This window comes from Corvus moneduloides, chromosome Z (assembly GCF_009650955.1).
Source record: "Corvus moneduloides isolate bCorMon1 chromosome Z, bCorMon1.pri, whole genome shotgun sequence".
NCBI lineage: Eukaryota > Metazoa > Chordata > Aves > Passeriformes > Corvidae > Corvus > Corvus moneduloides.
Genome location: NC_045511.1, coordinates 7,561,278 through 7,588,518, shown reverse-complemented (window position 1 = coordinate 7,588,518; position 27,241 = coordinate 7,561,278). Strand labels below are relative to the sequence as shown.

Genomic DNA, 27,241 nt, shown 5'->3' with positions numbered 1-27,241 from the left:
ACATAGTTAATACATTAATTTTCATATATTTTCATACTAAGGATATAATTTACAAAATATAATTGAAAAAATAAAATCCCACTAAAATTCTGTGTAGGTTTACTTGCCATCACAGACATAACTTCTGCATAACTGCAGAAGCTGGAATGGACTCGTTTGCAGTTCTGCTAGGAACAACAGCTCCTGAGAACCCTACTGAAAGTGATCTTTCAAGAACCTACCTTGCAGAAAAACAATTACTCAGATTCAAGCACTTTCTGTAAAGCTAACATCATCAAATCTGAAATGTTGCCTTTATTGAAGCTCATGCTTTGAACACAATTATCTTCATTTTAAGATCTAGAGATCGCAAAGGCTCTCAAAGGATCTCAGTTATAGAGATATAACTATAATTGTAAGAAATAAAAGACATACTTTTAAATTATCGATTATATTACGTATAAATTTTTCCATTTCTTTGAAGAGAAACTTGTTTATATATCTTGTTATAGAAAAACAAGATTAATTATATTGTTAAGAAAAACTCTGAGCAATACAGGCTACACATACATTTCTTAGCTACAGATATAAAGCATACTTGTACATATCCTGAGCGTAGCTCCATTAAACAATAATCTGTCTTCCCAGCTGCAAGAAGAAGCAGTCCCTGTGGCTTGCTTGTTCGAAACTGCAACTGTAAGGATGTCTGAGGGGATGCTTTTGCCATGTTCAGCTCCACAAAGCTATCACCATAAAACGATACTGAAAGAAATAAAGGATAATAAACACGAAATTTAATCACACAAAAAAACCTCTTTTTCTTATCCATACCTAAATATATGTAAAAAATATATATTATTTTCTATATACTTATTAATGTACAAATGAAAATAAATCTCACATATCAAATTCACCAGTCCAAGCCATTTAGTAACAGCCCAATGGCCATACCAGAATGGACAAAGGATGAATACAGTCCAGTACTCTTATCTCCAAGGGTGATAACTGGGAATTTTAAGAACCGTGCAATTACACTGAATAATTTCTTTGTAATACTCCTTCTTTTTTGTTTGCTTTAGGTGTTTTCCTGAGCTTGTCACACCCAGTCTATTTTGTAGTTGCCAAAGAATTTCTCTCTGAGGTATTCCTCTATTTTCTCTTTGGAAACATTTTCATCTACAACGTGCTCTTACATCTCCATCAGAGACATCCTACGCCATCTCTGCAGAGAAGACTCAGAAGTCTCCTGCCACCTGAATCATTTTCAGATGTTTTCATCCCTCTATTCCAGGCAAAACTGCCCTCTTGTCTCCTGTATGCAACCTCCAGCTACCCCTGCCATCCTGTTGGCCAGTCACTCAAATCTGTACAAGCCTCCTTTACTGTCTCCTCCCCTCTATTCTGCCCTGAGGAACAGTAACATCAGTAAGATTTTTCATTTGACTACTCACTGCCTTTACCATCCCCATTATTACTATTCTGAACAGCACAGATCCTAAGACCAAATCCTCAAAACTCTGCTGGTAACTTTCCTCTGACATATGAAAAAAATGTATCAATTATTTACCACCCCCCCTATTTAATCAATTACTTAATATACAAAGCCCTGCACTCCAATGAATGCTAAAAAGCCTTTGGCAGCAAACTTTATCAGAAGTCTTTTGAAACTCTAAATCTTAGACACCTTACCCACCCCCATCAAGAAAACTCCAGGGGGTTTGTAAAGAACTCTTCAAAGAAATCTTACAGACTCCCCAAAGTTGATCCTTCTCACTTGTGCATCTTTTATCCTTGTTACCGTACCTATAAATTTGAGTTACAGATGTCAGACTTACAGTCTCCTGCTAATTCTTCTTTTAAATAGTGGCATAAAATCTGCCACCATGCAGGCTTCAGGTACCAGAGCGTAAGATCAGATATTACTTAGCAAGCAAGTAATTTCACTCCCAAGTGTTTTAGGTCAACCCTGCTCCTCCCCTGCCTCCACCCCAAAAAAAGAATTTCATTTTGGGAATCTTCCCAGTCAGCAGTAAACACCATTTAGTTTGGCTTCTCTGCAGTAGCCGTGCCCTTTCTTAGTGCTTCTTTTATACTGGTAACTTAATCAACTGGCTGCACAGACTCTCTGCAGGGTTTTTGTTCTTGATATACTTAAGGAGGATTTAGTAAAAGCTTTGATTCCTTCAATATGATCCTTGACCTTTTTTTTTTTTCCCACACCTGTCTATTTTCAAATTTCATCTGCCAAAGTTTATGATGCTTTCAGCAGTGTTTGGATACAGCTTGTAAGAACACCACCAGTTAAATATTTATTTTGCAGTTTTTAGCTTCATTGTGAAATAATTTTCTCATTTTATAATCAAGCATAACTGCAGAGGACTTTTGAGGTTTAATTTTTCCAGTTCCTACATTAGCTGTCCCCTTGCTCAATCTAATACACTCTGATGACTCTGATGACTGATAGTGTGGTGTGGGAGTGTATTTCCGTTTGGTTTGGTCTGGGTCTCCCCTTTGGATTTGTATTATTGTGATAACCCAGCTTGCACCCTCCCAGTTTCATGTTAATTGCCTTACTCTCCCTCCTTGTCTCCTCCCGGGCCCCTGCCAATCGCGTTGGCACTCCTCCCAGGCTTCTAGAAAGCTCTGGCCGGAGCGTCGAGTGATTGGCCATGGGGAAAGGGTCCCTCCCTTCCTTTCCCCTGATTGGTCTCTTGGTGCGCCCTTCATCCCATAGACCGCACCCTCCCCTTCCATGATTGGATACCCTTGTGATCCCTCCCTTGTCGCCACCCCCTCCATAAAACCTGCTGCACGAGCCTTCCAGGCTCACTCTGAGCTGCGTTTTCCTGGGAGATGTGGTGTTGTGCTCGAGGGCACAATAAACTTCCCGGATTTCACCCAGATTGGAGTCTGCCTCCTTCTTCCACCACCTGCCTCTATTGCCACGGTCCTGTGGAAGGACCCACGAGCCAGACCTCTGGTTTCCCTGATTCCGGAGGCTGGCCCCCGCAGCCTCCTGCGTCCGGAGCTGACCGGGCTGAGTGGGAACTGCTCCGAAAGGACGCAGAGGCAGTGTGGCTTTAACTCTGACTCTGAACTGGATTGTGCACAGAGTACCAAATCATAAATCTCATTTAGTAGCTAACTCATGAAATAATCAATGATAGTATCTAAAAATTTGCTGTGGGATATATAAAAATTCTAGGCAGCTTTCCCAAGAACAAGATTTCAGCAAACCCAACAGAAAACAACTATGTAATATCGAGTTATATTAAGTACCCAAAGAAACACAGGAAAGATCTTTACGTTACTGAAAGATACATATTTCTTCCAAAGGAAGAGTCACCACTGTGGACAGAAAAATTGATTCCAAGTGGAACAAAAAGGAATTGTTCCCCAGCAGTTTGCTTCTAGTTCGAAAGAAGCTTTCATCAAATAGCTCAAGTACACCTTACAGACTTTATATTAAATTTATATACTGAGAGGACCTATGCCATTTGTTGTACATAGAAATGTTATTCTGTGGGGTAAATAAAGACCTCCTCTTTAAAGCAAGTATTGGAATAACATAACTAGAGACAAATCCCCAGTACAAGCAAGGCCTAACTAATAAGCCAGGAAATAGGTTAAATAATTATAATTTTTTATATTATGCTAAATTCATACTATAGCAGTGTAACTGTGCTATCTATCTAACACACAGATGGACTACAGGAGATTGTCCCTACCCTCTAGAGGTTTAGATCCAGTAACACAGGTAAGAGAGAGGAGTCCTTTGATTTCTATCTCAGCAAATGGCTCACTGAGATACTGTCTTCCTGTCCTGGTTTTGGCTGGGATAGTTAATTTTTTCCTAGGAGTTGGTACAGTGCTGTGTTTTGCATTTTTTAAGAGAATAATGTTGGTGACACATTGATGTTTTAGTTGTTGCTCAACAGTGCTCGCCCTAAATCCAGGACATTTCAGTGTCCCGTGCTCTGCAGCAATCAGGTGCCCAAAGAGGCTGGGGGAGCATGGCCAGGAGACCTGACCTGAACTGGCCAAAGGGATATTCCAACATGCCCAGGGTATGAACTGGGGGAACAGCTATCAGTCAGCAGGTGGCAAGGAACTGTACTGTACATCACTTGTTGGTTTGGGGTTTTATTTCTCTCTCTCTTTTTGTTGTCTCCTTTTCCATTACTATTATATTTTACTTTGTTTCAATTATTGAACTGTTCTTATCTCAATCCATGTTTTACCTTTTTTTCACCTTATTATCCTCCCCATCCCACCATGGAGTGGGGGACTGAGCAAGAGACTACGTGGTACTTGGTTATCAGTTGGGGTTAAGCCATGACACTTCCTAAAGACCCCAGGAAGCATAACCTAGCTGTCTGAAATAACCTATCTTAATCAAAAAAACCTCCATTTCCTCCAGCACTGCACATCAGGATAATGTTATGGGTACAAGAAGGTTTCACCCTGAGTAGACCCTTGTCCTCACCCTACTGAGACTCCAAGAAGCAGTCACATTAATTTTGCTACATTATATCCTGGCACCCCTATAGAACTGGGAATTAAAAGATTTCATTGTATTTTATCAGTAGAGTTAGAAATTAATAAGCAAAATCAAAATCTTTCACAGATGTCAATGTCCTGAAAGTTTTATTATGATCACTGTAGTACAACCCCTAAAATCAGTTGTATTTCTGAGTCAAAAGTAATGGCTGCTGGTGGAAATTACTTTTCAATAGACTTGAGTATGTGGGGAAAAAACAATGGATTTTTGGGGAAGCAATTAAGCAGAGACATTATCTATCTATGGATTACTGAGTGCAATTTAGAGTAACTAGAATGAAACTGTAAAGTCAGTATTTTGCAGTGCACCACTGTGATGGGGTTTTAGGAGCTCTTCCAGGTTTTATTTTTTGGTTTTTTCCTGTTAAAGGAATTTTCCCCCATACATGTTGCTAGGGGAGCAAATAACTGGGTACTTCAGAAAAACAAAAGACCTGGCTGCTCTTTTTGTTTCACCTGGGTGTGTGGGCAGTTGGTCTCTGCGTTCGGGAGAGAGGGGGTCTGCTTTCTTCGGCTGCTTTTCCTCTTTACTGGAGAAGCCCCAGGATCCCAAGCCCGCCTTTCCCCACTGTTGCTTCGAGCCTTCGCTACGTTGTAGTCCTGTTCACTCTGCCTGCCCGGACCCCCGGGGGGGTTCCCCGTTTGGATACATCTCGTCTGCCATCCGGATTTGTGCTCCTCCCTGCCGTTCCAGCCTGCCGTTCCAGCCTGCTGTTCCCGAGGGTCCGGCCGGACACCGGGATCGGCTGCCCAGGGGTTTGTGAAGCCTTTGTCCCATCCCTTCCCGGGATCCCAGGCCGCCGGTGCCGCGTGCTCCCCGAGCTCGCTCCGGAGCGCCCCCTGCAGCCGCGGGGGAACCATCGCACCTGCCCTGCTCACCGGGAGCCGCCAGCGCCCCTGCCGGCTGCGAGCGGAACTGCACCCGAGGGGAAAGGGCCCGACAGCCGAGAAGGCTGGGACTGGGTTTGTGATTGTTTGCTGTTACTGCCAGAGTTATTGCTGTTTGTTTGACTGGTTATATATATATTAGTGAAGAACTGTTATTCCTATTTCCCACATCTTTGCCTAAAAGCCCTTGATTTCAAAATTATAATAACTTGGAGGGAAGGGGGTTGCATCTGCCATTCCAAGGGAGACTTCTGCCTTCCTTAGCAGACACCTGTCTTTCAAACCAAGACACACTGGGCAACAGTTTGATATTTATACTATGTATTAACTTCCTGGAAAGAAAAAAAGAAACCTAAGTTAAAGCTTCTGCCTTCCATAAAGCTCTTCAGAGTCAGAATCCATCACTGAAGGTGGGGCAGGTAGGCACGGATCCAGCAGCAAACATGATTTTGAACCACCTACAGTGCCTTGGCATGATTTCTGCTTCATTATCCGCCAAACTAAAAAGCATGTCATTACACTACAGTAATCAAGTTCCTCTAGAGCAGACACTTCTAGAATGATTTCTGGTTGAAACTGAGTTATGACTGACCTCAAAATTGATCTGGTGCTTTTGAAAGAAGGACATATTGTCATGGACTATCTGATGTTAATGGCACCATTACAGAAAATAAGTGGAATTCAGCCAGCAATACCAGCCTAGAAAGTCCTTTGCTACTGGAACAGGTGAATTCAACATATCATACAGGGAATGATTTCTTTGGAATCCCTGTATGTCTGTCTGGGCAGACAACCTATTCTGTAACATCTCTGTGCCTCAAATGGAAAAGGCAAGTGAAAGCAGCTGAGAATAATAATCAGATCTATTAATGCCCATTTATGTACACGGAAATAGACACACAAAGGCTCACAAAAATAGAGGCATAATCACTTGGGATGCAAATTTAAAGATCTGTTCAACCTGACTTACTGGCTAATTTGTGATCCCACTCTTTCTTCCTTCTCCCTTACAGCCAACCCTCAAGTCTGGGGCTGGGGCTACAAATTCTTCCCTGTGTTTCCATCATAACAGGCAATGTTTATACGGGAAGTGTAAGTTTTGAAAATTTTATTTCAAGTAATTTTACTGAAGATTCTTGATCAGCTCTGTCCACAACATCCCTCTTTGAAGCAACCATGAGAAACCAGGCATAGCAAAAGCTTTCACAGTAACAGAGCAAAAGATTTCTCACTCATCACCCAGTGGTGATATTAGGTTGGCCTGTTATCATTTTGTTTGGCTTTCATTCTCTTGTGCTAGAACTACAAACAGCTACCCTTTGAGTAGTCTTTCTCTTCTTCCTGTACACAGAGCTGTCCTGGGTTGTGGCGTATTCTATTACCATCCTCATGAGCTGTTGAAATCAGGTGGGGCAGTGTTTCCTTGCCTCCTCCCCCCAGACTATCTTGCTGTTAATGGCCCATCATTGTCCTGCCACATGACTCAGAGATAACTCCCTCCGGACTGTCTTCTGTTAATGAGCCTAATCAACACTTGGCCTCATGACTCGTTACCCCATTGTGAGATGCTCCACCCAGAGGGAGGAACCAAGCATTCCATCCTGGATATAATTTGAGATTCTGAACACCAGAGAGAACCTTCCCACTGGATTTCCAGAGGACAGGAGCTGCACAGCCACCACTGGACCTTCTGAGGAAGAGCAGACCCTTTTTCTACAGGATCACCACTTCAGGAGGACTGCAGCTACCATTCTACCAGACTGCTACCACCACCCTGACTAACAGGGTGCCAGGTTGTATCCTGACTCTGTCAGTTTAACCCAGTGTTATCCGCCTTTATTTTTTTTCCCCCTCCTTTTATTGCCCTATTAAATTGTTATTCTGACTTGGTGTCTCCCACTAGTTTGTTTTCAAACTAGTACAAAAGCACAAAGAAATAAAAGCCTCATCTCTTCTCCACTGCCAAAATTAGTAACCCCACAAATCTATCTACAAGAAACCAAGCTCAAACTCACCACACTGTTAACACAAGCAATGCACCATCATCCAACAACACAATCAAAACTAGAGAGCTAACTGAAAGAATGGATTTTTTTTCTCTTTGTTTCTGTCAGTATCTTTTTTTCAGCTGAGATCAAGTATCTTCTCAGCAATGCCATAAGAACAATGATCTTGGAATCACAGTTTCACACTCATTTCTTAACTGGAAGTAATTCAATGGAGACTTCATGTCTGCTCAACTCCTTTTGGTCTCCATTGTGGATAGAAAACAGCCAGATCTACAGATATGTCAATCCTTTACTTCTTTGGATCCCTTTTACACCTTACTCCCAAAGAAAGTCATGTAGAAAGGCTTTCCCTACAGTGCCTGAACCAATAATCCAGAAATTTTTATACATATGTAATTCAAAGAGGGTTTTACACTCATGCCAGATGAAAAAGAGGGAAATTTTACCAGGTCCCTTTCTTGCTCCTAGTATCCACCACCCCTTAATATGAAACAAATTGAAATACATAATTTGATCTTTGAGCAGAAAAGAAAAATATTGTAGTTTCATGAAGAGAGATTTTGGACAACGTTTTTGTCTTCAAAATGTTCACGAGGTTATCAGTGCCAGAGTACTTAAAGCTTTCACCAGAAAACTACAGTGTAAGAAAAAATAATGTAGATAACACCTAAGATACATTCAGACATCCCAAATCCTTCTCACAGGGACAAAAATACTACTTTATTTTAAGTACCCAATATATTCATCTTCTGTTCTCAACACTGCAATAAATGCTATGATAAGGCTGCAGAATTACTGCTGCTCAGACAAACTGTGCCCATGCAGCCCACTGATTTGCTGTGAAAACAACTATATATATTTTGTTTTACCAGAAGTCATAGAATCTATACTTCTTAGTAATTAAAGACAAAATCATAAAAGTAAATTATTATGTCTAACATAACCCATGTATTTTCAGTCAGGATCCTCTCTAAATTCCAGAACTGCTGAGCCAGAGGCAGTGTTTTGATGGCTTGTTTGCTGCCTACTGCAGAGTCAAGTCACTCCTGTGCCATGGCAATTCCTCAGCTGAGATCACAGTTCCTGCAGTGGCCTCATCAATAATCTGCAGTATTGGTGAGCTCTACAGGCTGGCTGTATAAAAAGGAATTAACAAGAAGAAGGGGGCAGGGGACACAGGAGGATGAAGGGGCAGGAATGAATTTACCGTTTTTTTTCACTCTACTATCTCACCATCTGCTGTTATTCTGTGCTGCACTGGCATCTAGGAGCCACAAACATAGAGAAGGTCCTTATCCACTACATTTTGATGCACACCCTCCCAAGTTACTCCAACTGTACAATGTCCCTTCAGGAAAATAAAGGTACTTAACTTTCTATATGAAAAACACCAAGTCAGATTAAAGGTTAATTCATCCATCCTAAGAGCACACTCTGGTACAAAGTGTAACAAGCACATCCATCAGCTGTGACTGGTGAGGTACTGGTTTCATCAGCCCTTGTGTATCTACAGGCAACACCTGCTTTAGTAATTTGACTGAATAAGCTTCCCATTGTCCAGCTGAGATCCGCACCTTGAAGCTTGTCCCCTGCAGCTCATTCACAAAGATGTAACAGTAACAGAAAGCAACTCACGCAGGTAACTCAGATAAATATTAATCTTTCAGATGACAGTGGTCTTCTATCTCTCTGTTGACAAATTTGGGTATGTTTTTGACTCTACTATTTGGAATGTTCAAGTAGAAGCCCTTCCTAAGAGCACAGCCCATTTCCCTTGTGGTTAGTGAAAAACTGGTGTAACCACTCTTTCTGCACAGCATATTTTTCACACCAATACCAGATTACTAAATACATTCTGCAAGAACTCATTTCAAGGCTGTAGAGAAACTAAAGTGGTATAAGTTTTTTCCCCCTCCCTGCCTTTGTCCTTCCATTCTTAAAAGAGAGCAGTTGTTTCTCCTATTTACACATTTCTCCTATTTACACATTTCGTCTGTACTAACAATTTATTTATGGTGCTTCACTGAGAGGTAGAAGGGTTGTACAATCTAGAAGTAAAGTGAAAGCAGGCTTCCAAATAGTAAAAATACTTTCAGCTATATAAAAGTGCAGCTTGAAGCCTCATTTAAGAGTCCACATGCACTGAATGACAGGCAAACTATGACACCCACTTTGAGTCCCAGTAGTTTCTGCTGTAATTAAGATAAAATATGCAGGTCCCAACAGATGAAGAGGCAGATCTGGCCTCTGTTTCCCTAAACCACAGGAAAAACAACCACCAGCATAAATAAAGCAGGAAGACTCTCCCTTAGGATAGGATTTGAGTGATGGAAACATGTATTCAAAGCCTATTAATAGCAAACATAAATAAGCTTTTATGATATTAATAACTTTTAAAAGCCTTGTTTACTCTGATTGTACAGCGCAAGTGCAGACAGATTTAAAAGGGAGAAAACATTAGTGAAAGAGCACCAAATTCCAGGTATCCAATGTAACAAGTTTTTAAGAAAAAAGGCAGAATGAGAAATTAAAGAATGCATTTGCAATTACTGCATGGACTCACAATTTACACTTATAAACATGCCTAGAGCTTCCCCACAGAACCAAATCATTCCTCTAGCTCCTTCTCACTACCACATCTTAGCACCCAGGTCCAAGATTTCAGTCACTGCACCAACTGAAGAGCTGCCAGTCCTCTCCAAAGACAATTCCCTGGTATACAGACACTCCTACAAACGTTTGTAGCTTTACAATGTTTCATTTCTGCACTGAGTAGCTCACCTGGAACAGAACTGACCCAAACTGATTTTTCTCACATGCTTCAAGTATCTGTTCCAGAATTTTTTTCTTCTTGAATCTGACACTAACATGTTTGAAACCACTATGACCATAAAAGAATCCCAGCTTCAAATTTTAAAGAAATACCTACTGAATTCTAGCACTTACACACAGTTACTTTGAAAGTAATTACTATATGCTAAAGTTTCTGAAAAAAAACTTGTCTAAGTGGCATGACAAAGATGCTACGAAGATAGAAGAAAAAGAAAAATTCTTTAACTGAAAAATCTTTCAAGAAGAGTATCTTACATGGCTGACATTTTGCTGGAACTTTGGAAAGGTCTGCATAACTGCCCTGGGTTTGACTGGGATAAAGTTAACTTTCTTCTTAGTAGCTGGTACAGTGCTGTGGTTTGGATTTACAGCACAACAGTGAAAAAATAACTATTTTTTAAAATGTAGTGCAAATAGCAAAAGAAATTGCCAGAGATTTCATGGCATTGTCAGGAGTGGCATATTCTGGAAATGAATATAATCAGTTCTGCTGATTCAAAGCTCAAGAAACTAGCAGTTAAAAAATAAAATTTGACCACAATCACTTTCTTAATTTCATAATTGCTTTTTTTGCTTTTGAACAACAGTGAAGAATCAAGTTGGTAGCTAACTTTTTCTGACTGAAACATGACCCCATGTTAGAAACCCTTACAGTTAGTGTGACTGCCCATTAAAACACAAGTGAATGACTTTTAAAGTCCTAATCAGAACTTCATGAGTGCGATGAAATTAAAAATGTCCTTACACTGATGTAATCCTATACTGATGATAGTCCAGTCTCTTACAGTGGATCTCAACACTTCTTACTTTTGCAGGAGGAAAAAGTGAACCTCCTTTCAGTCTGATTCGTTACTATTAATCAACTGTGGGAAAAAAAATTCCAGGAAATACATGCTTAGAAAAAAAAATGCACTCATGGCTTCTTTTTCTTTTACAGCTAGATGGAACCATATTTTTAATATTCTTTTTTTAACGCAGTACTTGCTTCATCACAGATAAAATCAAATTCAACTGTTGAGACTGAAAAACACCACCACTACCACGAATACATAATATGGTTTGCTTACAATTCTTACACTCTCCAAAACATGGTGCTGATATTTCAAAAACAGGAGTTTGGTTAATGAAGCTTTGCTACAAGTACAAATAGCAAAAGTAACGCAGCAGAATAAGAGGGGGAAAAAACCACCAAAGAATCAAAACAGGACACTTCATAATGAAAAAAATATTCCTCCATTTTTGTCAGCTTATCTAAGCTGGGAGCAGATGGTATCAACAGCACATAAGAGACACAAGAAAAATGGAAGTGGAAAAGGAAGCTGCCAGATTCATTGGGAGTGCCTTTTAAGGCTAAATGTAATCATTTTTCAAAAGGGAATTCTCAGGGTTGACTTACACTTTCTGAGCACAAAATTCAGTGAGATTTTGTGGGTCAATCAAACCAGATTGACCAGAGTGTGTAAGCGTCTTACACTCATCTAAAATGTACACAATGAAGAATATCCCTGTGTTGCATCTAAAAATGCTTTACACACCAGACATGATGATGTTTAAAGGTCCCTTCCAAACCAAAATATTCTAAGATTTCCAGATAAAAGACAGTCCTGTAGTTAAAGCACTGAACATGAAATGAACAGAGCTGATGTTATTTTCTGGTTCCATCACAGAAACTCATTGAAAACTGAAGAGTTTAGAAAGCAACTTAATACCTAATTTCAGTTCATTGCCTATAAGAAACTAGCACTTTTTTTTTCTTTCCAGCCTTCAACTGTCTTCTTCCCTTTCACTAGATTATGTCTGGGTAAGGTTATAGCTACGACAGCACTCAGAGTAAGAAGAGAGCTGGAATTTAACAAGGTTTCCTCGTGGTAATGTCAGCCCACATGGCCCAGCAAAGTTCAGCTTGAAGGCAGCTCAACCAGAACATCACAGGTTGGTGCACCTAGAAGTAGCAGGCTTGAGTCCCTACCAGGTGGTTGGGAAATGTATCCTCTGGCTTCACCTTGCGCTGCCAGCAGCACCAGGGACAGAGGACACTAGTGCAACAGAAAGCCATGAAGCACTGGTTGGCCTAGCATTGCTCCCAGTAATATCTACAAAACCCTTTGTCATGTCATTTAAGACAATGCTACTATACTAGGGATTGCCATCTCAGTGGCACTCATCCCTGACACCCCTGATATGTCTGAGACATCTCTATGAGGAATAAAGAAATTCCTTCATCCACTCTGGCTGCAGGGCCTTCACTCACAAAACTGATGAGAACATGACTTAGAGCTCCACACACTGAAACTCTCTCATGGAAAGACAGGATTGGTGTATTTCATTTATAGTATCTGAACTTAATCCCTTCATTAACTTCTGAAGTAAAAACTTTTTTTTTTTTTTTAATTTCAATTAAATATTAGTTCATTTCTAACTAGTCTTCTCAGCGAGTGAAACAGATGCCACACAACCACAGAAAACGACCACTCAACATTTCTAAGGAAAGTTATGGTGATTGGTTTGTCTCACATGGGATTGTCAACGAGGGATAGAAGGTGGATGAAGGTGGATGAAAAAGCACACTGCTTCAACTGCGTGCTGATCCATTACTTTAAAAAAAATATTTAAACAATAAATTTTATTACCAGTCTTTGATGCTCAAATTGCAATGTACTTCAAGTTGCATCTCAAGAAAAAAAACCCAAAACTTGCAGCTCAAGTTTTTGGCTGTTTCAATGGTTTTGATGACTGCCCAAGACCTGCACCTTAACATGCATCACTACCGGTAAAGTGACTGGCATGTCTTGGCACATTTGAAAAGCCAGGCACAAGGCAGCTGAAGTTGTATGCTAAAACCCACATACCTGCAGTTTCTGACTGATACTTATCATCGGGACTACTAGTTCACATGCATGCCAGAGCAGGGGAAGGAATTGCAGGGAATATTCGTTCGTACCTCAGCACTTTTCCCCATGGCGTACTACAGTTCTGGTAAGGAGTGGGTGGAAAAATTTACATCCACGTTGCTTGCAAAACATCCACATTTTTATTAGGAAACTGTGTCAAGTTCTCAGTGTCTCTGCAGTAGGAGGGAAAGCGGTCACAAGGCGGGCTCACACCTGAACGGACAGCTCGGCCTTCACTTTAAGGCAAGAGGACACCACGCCTTCACAAAATGCCCTCTGTCCCACCACCTGTGCGGCCGCCTGCGCCGCCCGCCCGGCCCCACTCCCGGCCAAGGGGCTGCGGCGGCTGCCGCCGGCCCGAGCACGGGACCCTCGCCGGGCAGGGGCACTCCCCGTCGGGCTGCTGCTTTCGCAGACAAGTCGCTCCAGCGCTCCGAGCAACCCCCGCGCCGGGGCCGCGGTCGGGCCGCGCCGGGCCGCCCCTTCCCCCGCGGGCGCAGGTGCCTTCCGGCCCCCGCCACGGCCCTACCTGCGAGAGCGGGCCGGCCGGCAAACAGCACCAGCAGCAGCAGCAGCAGCAGCGCCGGCCGCAGCAGCGCAGCGGGCGCCCCGGCCATGCCGGAGGCGCGGCCCGGCCGGGTTCCCCCAGCACGGGCGGCGCTGGGGCAGCGGCGCAGCCCTGGGGAGGGGGAGCTGCGGAGAGCGTCACCGCCCCGACCCGCGCTCCCCGCCCGCTGTCCCGGGATAGCCTCCTCCCTCCTTCCCGCCCTCCTCACAGCGCAGTCCCTGCGCCTCCCCGCCCCAGCTCCAGGAGCACTGCCCTGGGACGGAAGACGGGGCAGTGCCTTCCCACAGCCCGGGCTGCACTTCACGGTTGTACATTAGCCTGTGCTTGCGGTGGGGCCTGCCCAGTTGGGGGTTACAGCTGTTGTCAGTCGTTCACCTGCTGCACACCCTCCCTCTCCATGGCCTGCCTGTGGCAGGGGGAGGCCGCTCTGAGGTACCCCCAAACCTTCCGTCTCCTGCCTGGAGCATCTTCATCCCTCAGAGTGTTTGCATGCTGTCCATAAAGAAACACATCACACTGCTTTATGGAAGAAACGTGTTACAGGTATACCGAACAATAGTTTCAGAAACTGAGATGATTACAGAATCACAGAATCAATTAGGTTGAAAAAGAGCTCTGGAACTGAGTCCAACCTATGACCGAACACCACCATTTCAACTCTACCATGCCAGTGAGTGCCACAACCAGCTTTCCTTAAAACACCTCCAGAGACAGTGTCTCCACCATCCACCTGGCCAGCCCGTTCCAATGTTTAATCACCCTTTCTGTGAAGAAATTCCTCCTAATGTCCATCCTGAACCTCCCCTGGCACAGCTTAAGACCATGTCCTCTCGTTTACTGGGAGAAGAGGCTGATCCCCACCTGGCTACAACCTTCTCCAAGCTAGTTATAGAGAGTGATAAGGTCTCATTATAAAAAGTACAGATCCTAAATTAGAAAAAATACGCATTTCACGCTTCATCACTGGTGTCCTGTGCTTAAAAGGACAAAGTTTCAGCTTAGAAAATGTTTTTAAAGAGGACATTGGAGCTAGTCATTTACAAGCCTTTACTGTACTTAATTCAAATATGCAGACATGCCTTGCGTTACATAAATCATCTGTGCCAGGAACAGCCTTGCAGTCACAAAATTTTCTGTGATTTTATCAGCTGGCAAGAGTGTGTTACAATGTGTCTCAACAAGTTGGTTATTTTTTTAACTTTGTTACTCCCTTAGACATAGGGCTGGAATTTGTGACCTGAAATCTGACACTAAGCAAGCAGAGTAAGTAACTGAGAAACCAAAATTGAAAAAAAGGAGTAAAATGGCGATGGCATTAATATCTTTCTGGGTCAGCTGTCTGGTTCTTCTCTTCCTTTGAGGTTTGCAATCATCATTTAGTCTAGATTTTCCTTAGAAATTTTTGGCAGGCTTTGCTATGTTTGCATTTTTAGAATAATGTTTGTGACAGCAGGGGGTATCTGTGCCCAGAGGGAAATCGGGGGGGATCTTCCCCTAAATATCACTTTAAAACTTTATTAAAGACCTCAAAGGCAGAGGCCTAATAAACTTCATTCACTTCAGACTGGCACTCAAAGAAGATTTGTGAAAACCCTAAGAAGATACTGCAAAAAGGCATCTATTTAAGATGTGAGCAAGAGGGTCAAAAACAGGATTTAATGTGGGATAACTATTTATTGCATGTCTGATGCTAGAAAAGCAGATCTCCAGGTGTGCATCAACAAACCTCTGTGCTGCAGGAGGGAAGCCTGGGGAAAAGTTTTGCCTTTGCATCATTCATGAGTTACACAGGTCTGACTTAACATATCCTTACCCTGTGCGGAAAAGTTTGCAGGGAGAGTCCTTGGATTATACCTCAGACAGCACAGCATCAATTGCACTGTAGGCCTTGAGAAGAAGTAGTTAAAGCCATACCAGGAAAAAAATACTGCAGTAAGGTGCTTGAGTGAGGAGCACAAGGTAGGTAAGTATCCCATACACAAGAGGGGTTTTGGGGCTAAACGCAAAGATGGCGAGATAGGGAGCACGAGGGCCCTGGTATCACATGCACACCTGGTGAGGCACGTGCAGGACACTGTGCAAGCAGGGGGTATTTCTGTGTTGGACCAGATCACTGCTGGAGACCTGAGTTCAGAGAAGGGAAAAGAAATAAGCAATGTGGCTGCAGGTGTCACACTGGATGCTGAGCCACCAAAACTTTGTGAAAAAGAACGAGCCATATTTTTTAAAATACTTCATGATTCATAGTATAGGATGAAATTTAGCAATACAATGCAGTTATTTTAGGTAATTTATTTCACATTATAGCTACACCAATACCATCACAAAACTGTAATCAATCTCTAGAGAGTAATGGCAGGAATCACTGAACTAATATTTTCCTTAAATAATTTTTTTTTTTAAGCTCATTTCAAAATTGCCTTTTTTCCAAAGAAAGGCAATTGACTCTGAGGCCAGAGAAGGGACTGACAGACTTGGGATTGTTCAGCTCAGAGAAGAGTTGGTTTGGGGGAATCTAATCAATGCCTATGAACAGGTGATGGGAGCAGGTGGAAAAGAGGGAGTAGGACTTGTTACAGGTGTCCAGTGAAAGGACAAGCACAATTAAGCCCAAACTGAAATACAGGAAATTGCATTCAAATACATAAAATATTCCTCACTCTTGGGGTCAATCACTAGAACAGGTTGCTCAGTCAGGGTCTCCATCTTTGTTCTTACTCAAAACTTCAGAGGGTGGAGACCTGAGCAAACAGCTGGCAATGGCCTTACTTTGAACAGAGGGGTTGGTCTGGACAGGCTCCAGAGGTACCTTCCCACCTCAACTGTTCTGTGGTGCTGTGACTCAGAAGTCTTCATGGACATTTAAAACAAACATTGAGACTTCTGAGAAGAGAAAGGCCACATCCTGAGAAAAGCTTACATGGCTATAGATTTAAGCCACATTTTCTTAAGTCATTCAGGATTTTCCAGCCATGGGTCCTACTTGCTTTTAGTGGAACATAGGTTTCTAAAGAAATGTAGATTTGAGCTCTTCTTTATTTCTGCATTTCCCATATTTCTGTGATTTGAGGGTTTTTTTAAAGGTTTTTTTTCTTTTTGTAATCTTTGGGTTATATTATTCAAGGATTTATTATGTCTTGAAAGCACAGCAGGATTTGTTGCCTACAAAAAATTCCAGTCATGAAGTCAGGAAGACAGAAATGTAGCACATAAAATGTCCACGTTTGTGTTCTTTCTTCCTCCTCTGTAGGATGGTTCCTGTATGCCAGCTGCACATCCACTAGTTGATCACTGTGCTGAATAGTTTTGTGCAATTGTGAGAAATCATGCAACTTGTTGACAGATTCTTTCATAATAATGATGGAGATCTGCTTGTTTGCATCTGACGGCCTATCAGTATAACAGTTTCCTTTTATTTGATTGGAAGAAGTTTCACTGAGAAGATGGGATTTTTGTGTGGTACTAGAAACCACTTTAAAGATTAGTTCCTATTTAATTTTCAACCAACAATACTCTTTGCAAATTGCTGCTGCAGATAAAATTTCCTTACAGTTCCTGTAGGTTTTCAACTAGGGGAAAAAAAACCAAAACCAAAAACAAACAAACCCCCACCAAAGGTCTCAACATGTTTTGAAACAACTTTTATCCTATTTCTTTGAATTTGGTTGAATTATGCTGAAATTGCAGCTATGGGTAAGTAACAATGCTTAGAAGACATTCCTCGTAAATCTAATGGGAAAGATTGTACACCGGTTACACTGTGTCAGATGGCAAATACTCAAGCTGGGTTTCCTGAATAGAGGTGCAGAGTAGTGGACCAAAGCTTCTTAATAGCTCAGATACAAAGAAGTTGTGGATGTATGCTCTGTTGTCTCATCAAACACAAACTTTCAGTGGTCTGTACAGATCCCCAAAGATTCTGGCTGGAATGACACTAGAGGGAGTCCTGATGCTGCAAGAAAATATTTTTCCTGTAAAAATTTCTTAAGTAAATAGTACTTTATAAACGAAAATGTTGAAACAGAGCTTCTGGGAAAAATGAAGGAGCCATTAATTTAGATAGGATCAAATAGTATTTGAATTCTAAATTCTAAGCTTGCAATGATTCATTAATACAAGTGAATTTTAAAAAGGGCATTTTTAATAAGAGCTTTGTTTTTTTCAGTAAAGAGTGTATTTAAAGTCAGCATTCAAAATTAATCTCTCATTAATCTCTAATTTTAATCAAAATTAATATTATTGTTCTGATAGCTTAAATTACAAGGAGCCTTTTGTAGAAAAGCTATGCTTGTCTTGTGGTACATAACTAAAGACTTAAGATGGATAGGCTCTAAGTTTTCAAGTTAGATTAAAGAATTTTACTGAAGTCAATGTCACTTGTCAGCTCTCAGCACCACATTAGCAATAAACAGGTTTCCCCAAAGTACCTTGATGCATCCCACAACTTACTGTGGTAGACTGGTCCATGCATGTTCCTAAACTGCATCAACAATTTTGAAAACTGTAGGTATCTGAAAGAGAAATTCGCATTCATGCAGGACTGGAAGTCCTCAGTAGCTCAGAATCATAGTTTATCCTGTGCCACTAAGATTGGGAATATTTATTGTGCTGTGCGAGATCCTAAATTGTAAGTCTAAAGCAAGGCAAAGCTCTATGCTCTGAATAAAGCAGGAGGAAGACATAGGCATTCACTAGGGATCAAAATGCTTACTTTCTTCCCCAGGCCTTGAACCAAGGCCTCTAAGCCTGCTTCAGGTATTCACCATATTCCCATCCCTTCCGGGATCTCACAGAATGAGTGCTCACCTCTTGCTCCTCTCCTGATGTTGAGTGAGCAGTATTGGGGAGCTCTGAGATTGCACTCAGGAACAGGTCATCCAGGAATCTAAAATCCTGGTTTTCAGCTACAATGTCATAGTCTAAGAAACTCAACACAGGAGTCAGTGCAGGAGGCTGCAGCTGTTACTGCAAGGAAGAGGTGTGGAGAACCCAGAGAAGAAACTGGTGGAATGACTCTGGTGGATAGTGGTGCTCTTTACCTGCGCAGTAGTGTGCCTTTGAGATCAAGCTCTTACGTGGCCAGCCAAATCAAGATCGCCAGTGTAGTAATATTACCACGGCAAGAGAAAAATCACAGCCATATAAGCAGGCCATATAGCAGACTTTTCTCCCTTAAGCTATTCATGGGGTAAAGGTTTGCTCATCCTCCTTTTTCCATCTGTGGGTTGTAAGGCTCAATTACATCAGTTTGCAGCTGTGCACATCTTCAGGCCGTGCCGTGGAGGATCTGCTGTCCTCACTTGCTGTCCTCATATTCATGCCTGAATTGTCATGGCTGCTCAATTGCGCTAGTAAAGGCTGCTCTTTCTGCTAAAGCAATAGAGTTTTAGAAAAGACATGCCACAAAGAAGCATGAGTATATATCATGATGCTGCCATGGCATAGAGTCTGCCTTATCCCCTGTAGGGTAAGTGCTGGTAAACATAGGACACACACCCTGTGGTCTCTCCTAGTCACAGATCAAACTGTCATTATTTCCTAGCAACACAATTCCTTAATTTAAAGAATACAACGTCTAGCATATTAGCTTGCATATTAAGTATTACTGAAATCAATCTATTATTTTTAAAACAGATTAGGGAAGTGCAGAAAACAATGCAGAAGCCTTAGCTTGTATTATTTTTGCTTGCTTGTTCTGCTTCACTATGTGGAAATGTGGTTCTTTATCCTAGGTGTTTACTGATTTACATATATGAAGGAGTCTGAATTTTCACACTGGCCTTAAAAGGACTCTTCCTTTGCTACAAGTTCAGTGTTAAGTGTTGCAGTTTAGTCTCCTCTCTTCTGAAAATCTGTACAAAAGTCAGGTGATTTCTTTCTTGAGCATCTATTTAAAACATCCAACTCCAAAAGCTTCCTCAGAGCTAATCTTTCAGAACTGGGAGTCTTGAAACAGATCACTCCTATCTGCCAAAGCAAAGCAACTGTCAGTCAGCCAAAAGTCCAGCAAAGAAAAAACAGAAACACAACTATAGCAAAACTATGCAAGTTATCTTTGCACAGGGAGGAGACTAGAATTCAGCTTTTGTACAGGTCAAAGGAGGCAGAGGAACTCAAAGGGATGCTGCTAAAGAAAATGCTTTCATGCCCCTGGCTTCAGCACACTGAAAGAGATAAAGCAACTCCCTGGTGAGGGCTTCACTTCCAGGGCAGTTTTGTATGGTCTTTCTCAAGATATTTGAAGAATTTAAGTTCTTAAGTTTTAGTGAAAAATATAATCTCATTCCATAAAATGACTGAGTTAGAGGCTGTATAGGGATCAGAGAGTAAAGCAGGCTATTTACAAGCAGTATGTCAGAATGCTGAATAAAAGTAGTTAAATAGAAAAAAAACCCACTTTCTTACAGTTTTGAGTTTGGGGGCTTTTTTTGCTGCACTGATTTGTGCAGTTTCACTAATACTTTTTGGCTTTAGCAAATTTTTATGCCACTCCTGCTGATCAGAACCTTCATGAGTGTTGTTTGTAATTCAGTCCCTTGTGGTTAGACCCTTTTTCTTTAGAAAAACTTCTTATATTCCTCAACACAAATCTGTTTTTCTCAATCGCCTGTGCAAATGGTTTGGATTCTTCCAATAAAAGTAATTCATCCTGAATCAGTGAGAACTGTCCTCAGTGTCACTGTTATTTTTCTGGTGGAGGATCTTGTGTTTTTTCATATGCTGTCTTTAACATCGCTAGAAGTGAGTTAGCCCTCCTGCTCCAATACTCACATGGCTCTCATTCCTGCTGCCTGTATTAAAAGGTGCATTTGCAAATGTATTTTGTATGACTTTGCTTTTTGGATTACTTATCAAATTGCAGCTGTAGTATCATACCACCACTATGTAGGTTCATACCACCACGATGCAGAAAGCTGTCTCTTTGTCTAAATCAATATCCTCTGTTGAGATCTGGATGAGATTCCTGTCTCACATCAGTCTTACAGAGATGCTGCTGCGCTGGCTAAATTACCTCTGGCTCATGGTAGCTGTTTTCACAGCCTTCACGATTTTGAGTGTTTTGCTCTTACTTGCATTAGGAGTAATGTGATCCTGCCTTTTATTTTTCTGTTAGCCATGGTTACAGAAGAATGTTGGCTGTGGGTGCATAATAACATATGATGGAAAGAACCACCTGTATCATTAAAATACAGCTTCCAGCTACTGCAAACATTACCTCATATAATAATCACTGTTATTTATTTGTTGAAGTCTGTCTTAAAAGCATTCTGGTGGCTTGGACTCATCCCTGTCCTGTACCTAATTCCCTTTTTGCAAAACTGCCCCTGAGCATGATTGGAAACTACTGGTTTTCTGCTGAAGTTCTTTATGGGCAGCTGATATCTCACTTGTGCCAACATTACTTTTTAATCTGAATACTTAGCAAACTCTTGGTGCTCAGTGTATTTGTAGCTGGCACTCTTTTTCCCATCAGCCCTGGCTGAACAAGCCTGGCTTGTCTATCTAGCCTCCTGTCACAAATTAGGTTCTCAATACCTTCACTGTTGTTTTCAGCCTTCTCATCCTCCTTTGCTGGTTTGAAACCACCTTTCAGAAACAGAGGTGAACAGAATAATACACAGCCACTCAGACTTGGTCACAGAAAGGCTTTGTCTCACACTTTCCTCTCATTGCTTCAGATGACCTGTCTCTGCCTTAGACCGTGGACCAGATTGTGAAATCCAGGAGAGACCCATTCACCTCAAATCTGGCAAAGGAGGTGACAACTACAACATCTGGCACAGGATGGCTATCACCATGCTGCTCTCCAGAGGCTCCAGATTTCTCTGGTTTTGCTGTCTGATAGCAACCTCTCAGTGATAGATCAGACCAATGGAAACACTGGATTAATACCTATGCTCCCCAAGACACATGTGTGGAGCACATCTGGGATTGGCATTGGCCTTGTGTCACAACAGGATTTACCACACTTATCCCAACCTGGAGCCTGTGTACACAATGTATTAGATTCACTACTGTGCCTCATCAACCCCTATAATTTGAATGTTATTAATTTCATGCACCTTTTAGAAGTTGTGTTCTTTTGTTTTTCTCATATCTAAACAAGTTGCCTCATTGCAACTTTTCTTGAGAACTCTCTGCCAGTTCTCTTTTGCTCCATCATTGTCGTTTATTTCTCTGGGGTACAGAAGTGCATGGACAGTTTAAAAACAGTCAGCCCAATTGTTTAGGAAGCAGGTCTGATAAATGAGGAAAGAGTGAAATGGTGGACCTAGATGTGACGTACTGAGCTGGGCTGCAAAGGCAGCCTGTAAGTTTTCAATTATTTGTTATAAATGTTTTGGTAATGGTTAATATTACCTAATATTTTATATATTGTGTAAGTTTTGCCACAGAGTTTGGAAGAGCCAGATTTGAAGGCTGGGCTGTTGGCTTGGTGCTCTGCTGCTTGGGAGCATCAGGTGCTTGGGGTGCATCAGATAAGAGTATCTGAAAAAGTAAAGGAGAGATTTTGAGTGAAGAGGATATCAAAAAGACCATCAAAGCTAGTGTCCTCGACGAAGCGATGACACAAATTCAGTGATGTATGGCCTTGGATGGAAAACCAAACAATATTACTGACCTAAAGGCCTGCTAGCACTATCAAAAACATTTGCATTGAGCTTCACAGGGATTTAATCAAAAATTTTTAATTTAGTACACATAGAGACATGGAGACATGGCAGGTCTTGAGGTGACTTGGTCACCAGCAAAAGTGGATTCCTAATGGCTATAATTTTTGCAGGCGGTAGGAACAAGTGTTTACATATCTTCATTTTTTGTTGTTCTGTGATTAACTTGTCATCCAGCCAGTTTTCCTAGTGTCTCCCAGTCAGGACAGTTTCTTATACAATGAAAAGGAAAATTGTTTTAATTTTTAATCCATTAATTTCCTTAAGGAAGACTGTGTGGATTTGAAAAGCAACATCTTAACACTTTGGGCATGTTTGACTCATCTTGTCTGACTGATCTCTCAGCGCCATAACAAGCCTAGTGTGAACACTTTGTTCTTGTGTGTGGTATTTCAATTCTGAGATAACATTTTGGAAGCAGTCCGATATCCCACTCCATTGTCCAGACCAACTGAACTGGAGCCAGTTCACTCTGGGTTGTTACTACCGAGGAATGTTTCAGGGCTTTGGGTGGCCCTGTGGCAGCTGGGAGAGTGAAGGATGTGCTCTGAAACCAGCACGAACTACAGACTTCCCCAGCTGTAAATGGTGTCCATGGTACCTACTCCATTTTATCAAGTATTTTCACTACTCCAGGTCATATGCCTGTAGACTACTATAAAGGAGGTACTGGACTTCTACCCCCTTCCCTATCTTGTGTATAGTAAGTCCATAAAACTGACCATTGGCCATCCACTGGCACTGCACATAGTCCTACATTTCACTGCACATCTACTCAGACACCCTTTCAGACAGGGGCTCCAGTATCAGTAACCCAGTCACCCTGTGGGTTTTTTCCAGCTGTCAGACCATGCACTAATCCTGTATACCTTTTTTATACTGATCACTGATGAAAGTTTGTTTTCTTGCTGTTATTTATGTAGGAGAACTCAGTACAAAAGACACAGATGCAACAATCATCTAAAGATCTTGATGGCTTGTGTTCACCAAGGACTGGTTGTAGAACAAGAAATATGCATTTAGGCCCTAAGGAATGACAGGTGACAGCAGGATTCATCTGCAATGTCTTTCAATGCAAAATTTTAAGGAAATGTTTTGAGAGCTAGTTTCTCCTTCCAGAGAAGATTTACTGGTCATCTCAGATCTGTGTAGTGCTGTTGTTCTTTACCTGGTGCTTCAGGGTGGAACAGGAATTACTTTTCTCTTCAGCAGTTTAAAAATGGCAGATCTCATCTGGGCAGGCTAGCTCCATGCTTTCCCACTGTCCCTGGGGTACTATCAGCACTAGAAAAATTTGTGCTCTCGGTGAAGACAGGTCCAATAATACAGTGGTTGAAAGTAGTAGCTGGGCTTGGAGACTCACCTTCACTGAACCATGGCATCATATAAGTGTGTCTCTGAGTTAGCTCTGAGAGCAAAAATAGGGCCAGATATGTGGAATGCCAGTATTACTTTCCGAATTATATCCAGGCTGCCCCAGGCTTCTTTAAAGGTATGTCCACTCCCCAGGGAGTTTTAAAGCAGAAATTCTTCACTGCAACATTGCTGGAATCAAAATGAAACAGAGATGAGTTGCCTCAAAACAGAGGCAGCCTGGATTCTGGTGGTCAGTCCAACTTCTATCTGGGAGACCTAGAAAGGGCTGTGGGAGGTGGATAAAGAAGAGAGAGGAAGGAATGTTGGCAGAAAAGGAAAAAAAAAATGTGCAAAGTAAAGAGAAGGGAAAGAGTGTCTTCCTTGCTGTCTGCTCTGCAGGTGGTAGGTATGTGACTGGGATAAAGATTCTAGAAAGAAGAGAATTCTAATGAATTATGGAATTCTAATGAATTATGGAAGAGGTTTCATTGACCATTTATTTTTACAGCCTGTCAGTGTTTTCCCTAAAGCTAGGATAATCCAGAGACCTTATAATTACTTCATAGGCACACCCCCAAGCTTCTGATTGCAGTCCTGTTCCCCTTTAAAAAAGATTTTCTCCCCTCTTTTTTATGCTCACAATGAAGTGTGATTTTCCAAGGCTCTCCATTTGTATTCCTTGCACAGAACAATACTTTTAGTGTTATATACTCTGGCCGTGCTTCTTCTGCAAACATTTTAGCTTCTAAACACAGCATGTCTGGTTTATTTTGGCATCCCTTCTCTTTTCACCCGACAAAAACAGACATTCATTTCCATTTCACTCTGTATTCACAGCACACAGATCTGTGCCATTTTGCACCTTCTACCTGTGTTGATCTCGTGCAGTTATTGAGAACCCTTTAGACAGACATTGACCAAAATGCTCTAAAAGTACAGAAAGCTTTGTTTTCCCAGTATTGTCCCAGTTTTCTCATTAAGAGTGGCAGAGCCAAATTTAATACAATTCTTGCAACGAGATCTCAGGCCTAAGCACTTACATCGTTGTATTTTGAGGAGCAACCTGCCTGCAGAGACTCCTACTCCATCCTCAGTCCTACTGATGTGGCACCACTGAATCCAGTTGAACTCCAGTGTTTGAAAACTGCTAACAATGAGAGCAGCATCAGCCCCACCTAACTGTGTTTTACATGTCTCTGTAATTTTTTCCATCCCACTCCTGACTGTTTTCAGGTCTATAACACTGATGCTCATAAAGTGTAATGCTTGATAGGTCAAGATAGATTTTTTTTGTTATTGTAGAAGTATTGTACATTATTAAAGAATGTAGAGTTTTGGAAGAAAGCAGTCAGTTGCCTTCCTTTGTGTGAATGTAGTTTTTCATATGGAAAAACAGGATTAGTCATTTGATAGCTGACATTTGAGTCATGTTATGTTGCGGTCTTTTTCCCTTAAATACAATGCTACACAAATACCTGTTGCTCTGACAATCAAAATCCATCTATTGTGAAAATGTCCTTAACATTTGGGTTTGCTTGAAGAGGTAACTTTAATCCTATGCCTGACAGTCAAACAGGAACTTTTCTGGTATGGATAGCCTAGGAACTATATTTTGCAGCTGCTCAGCATTCTTTGAATGCAGCATGACTTCAGAGATAGACCCATTGAGAGCACTACTTTCCCTGATATTTAATCTTCTTTATAGGATATTCTCCCATCTGTGTAGCAGTCATCAAAAGGGAAGTAATAACAAAGGGAGAAATTTACTTCTGTTATTCTCCTCCTTTGACAAAATCACAATGCCGGGAGTGCAAGGCTGAGCTTTCCATCCTCCAGCAGAAAGAATTTTCTTTGTGCTTCCAGTCCTCTTACCTGAAAGCATTGAGCATTCAGCACCTCCTTCCAGTTCCAAGAAAAACTTCTTCATGGCCAGTTGTCTTCAAAAAGCTGGCGTCTTGTTCACCTGTCTAGAAAATGGAGTTAGGAGTTATACACATCTTAACCAAGGAGCTTAACATCTTGTCCCTGTCTCAAAACTTAATACTCCCCAGTTGCTGCTGTTTTGGCTGATCAAACTAAATGTTTAACGCTTCCTTCATTATGTTCATTTTCAGTGGAAAGACTTGCAATTAAGTGTCAGTGTTGCCAAAGAAACCACAAAGTCACCAGTTATTTCTATCTGTGAAATCACAGAGTAACTGTAGAGTCTTGCCTATGCTGGCTAGTGAGGATAGGGATGTGCCAGCACCGATGTGACAGACACCACAGCAGTAAAGGCAGAGAAAATTTCTGAATTGTGAAAAGAGATGGCTTAGACACCATTGAGACTTAGGAATAGATGTCCATTAATTATTCACTGGAATTTGAACATGCCAGTAATTTGCTTTTCCACAGAGAACTTGTGAAAACTTATAACAGACTAACCAGATCCCAAGTCCAGCTGAGATAGAAATTGCCTCAGTTCTGCTTCAGTGATTGTAGCAATGATGATTTATACCATCTGAGCATTTGAGTTCATGTTGCTGTTTGTAACCATGGTGAGAAAGGTATATTCCAGTGAGCTGAGTAACATAGCAGGCTGGAGTTTAATTGTTTTTCTGTTTCTAGTTCCTCACCTTCTCTTTGTCTTATTAATGTTATAAACAACAGCAAAAGTAATATGAAAAATGTACAAAAATTCAGATACGACATTTTTTATTAGTTCCTTTTATGAACGTCACTTGCTGAAATGGGGACACAATAAGTTGGTATGTTTATTTGTCTGCAAGTATTTTGTTACATTTGGAAATATTACCCACTCTTGTCAAGAGATAAAAATCTTAAATTCATTTTCCAGTGTGAATGTGATTAATTCCTGATGTTTCTGATGACACATCGCCTGTTCTTATCTTGTATTCTTCAAACGTAAATTGGAAAATATATGAAGCCTCTGTCTAGTTCTCAGACCTGTTTTGGTACCTAGGTAAAATTCACTATGTGTTTTGAGAAATTCTTAGGAAGCGTGCATGGCAGTCACATTGTTCTTGCAACAATGGAGAATAGTTATGGATTAAAGTTATGGCATCTTTCTTTGTTATCAATTTTCTGGACACACTGAGAACAGTCAAACAAGCAGTTAACTCTGAAGTATCTGAGTCTTAGTTATGTTCTTGTAGAATGGTGAAAATAACTTTATCTTTCAATTCAGGAGTTAATTCATGCAGAATGTTTCAGATGTACTTTGGGGAAGAAAATTGCTGAAAATGTAGTGAAATTAAATATTTTGTTAGCTGCATTGACATAAAGTTTATTTCATTTTCAGCAGTGCTGGAAGCAAACCCAGTGAAACAGAGTTTGCTTGCATATAGGCATGTGCAAATGAGTTTGCCAGTTTTATCACAACAGAACTGATTTCTTCTTTATCAAGGGATAGCAAGGAAAAGAAACATCCTTACAACTCTTCTACTTGCACTTAGCTGAGCTTCATTTTAAGCATGTCTTTTAACC

General features: G+C 41.3%; 1 protein-coding gene across 2 annotated transcripts in view; it reads right to left on the bottom strand.

The window, feature by feature from the left end:
- LOC116438084 (chondroitin sulfate proteoglycan 4-like) overlaps positions 1–13,859 on the bottom strand; it is a 44,938-nt gene extending 31,079 nt beyond the window's left edge. For both annotated transcript variants that reach the window (XM_032096657.1, XM_032096658.1), the window contains exons 1-2: positions 13,689–13,859; positions 578–741 (exon numbers count right to left, since the gene is read on the bottom strand). In XM_032096657.1, coding sequence (XP_031952548.1) covers positions 578–741; positions 13,689–13,776 — 252 coding nt within the window. In that variant the 5' untranslated portion in view covers positions 13,777–13,859. The remainder of the gene's footprint in view (positions 1–577; positions 742–13,688) is intronic.
- Between the last annotated feature and the right edge of the window lie 13,382 nt (positions 13,860–27,241).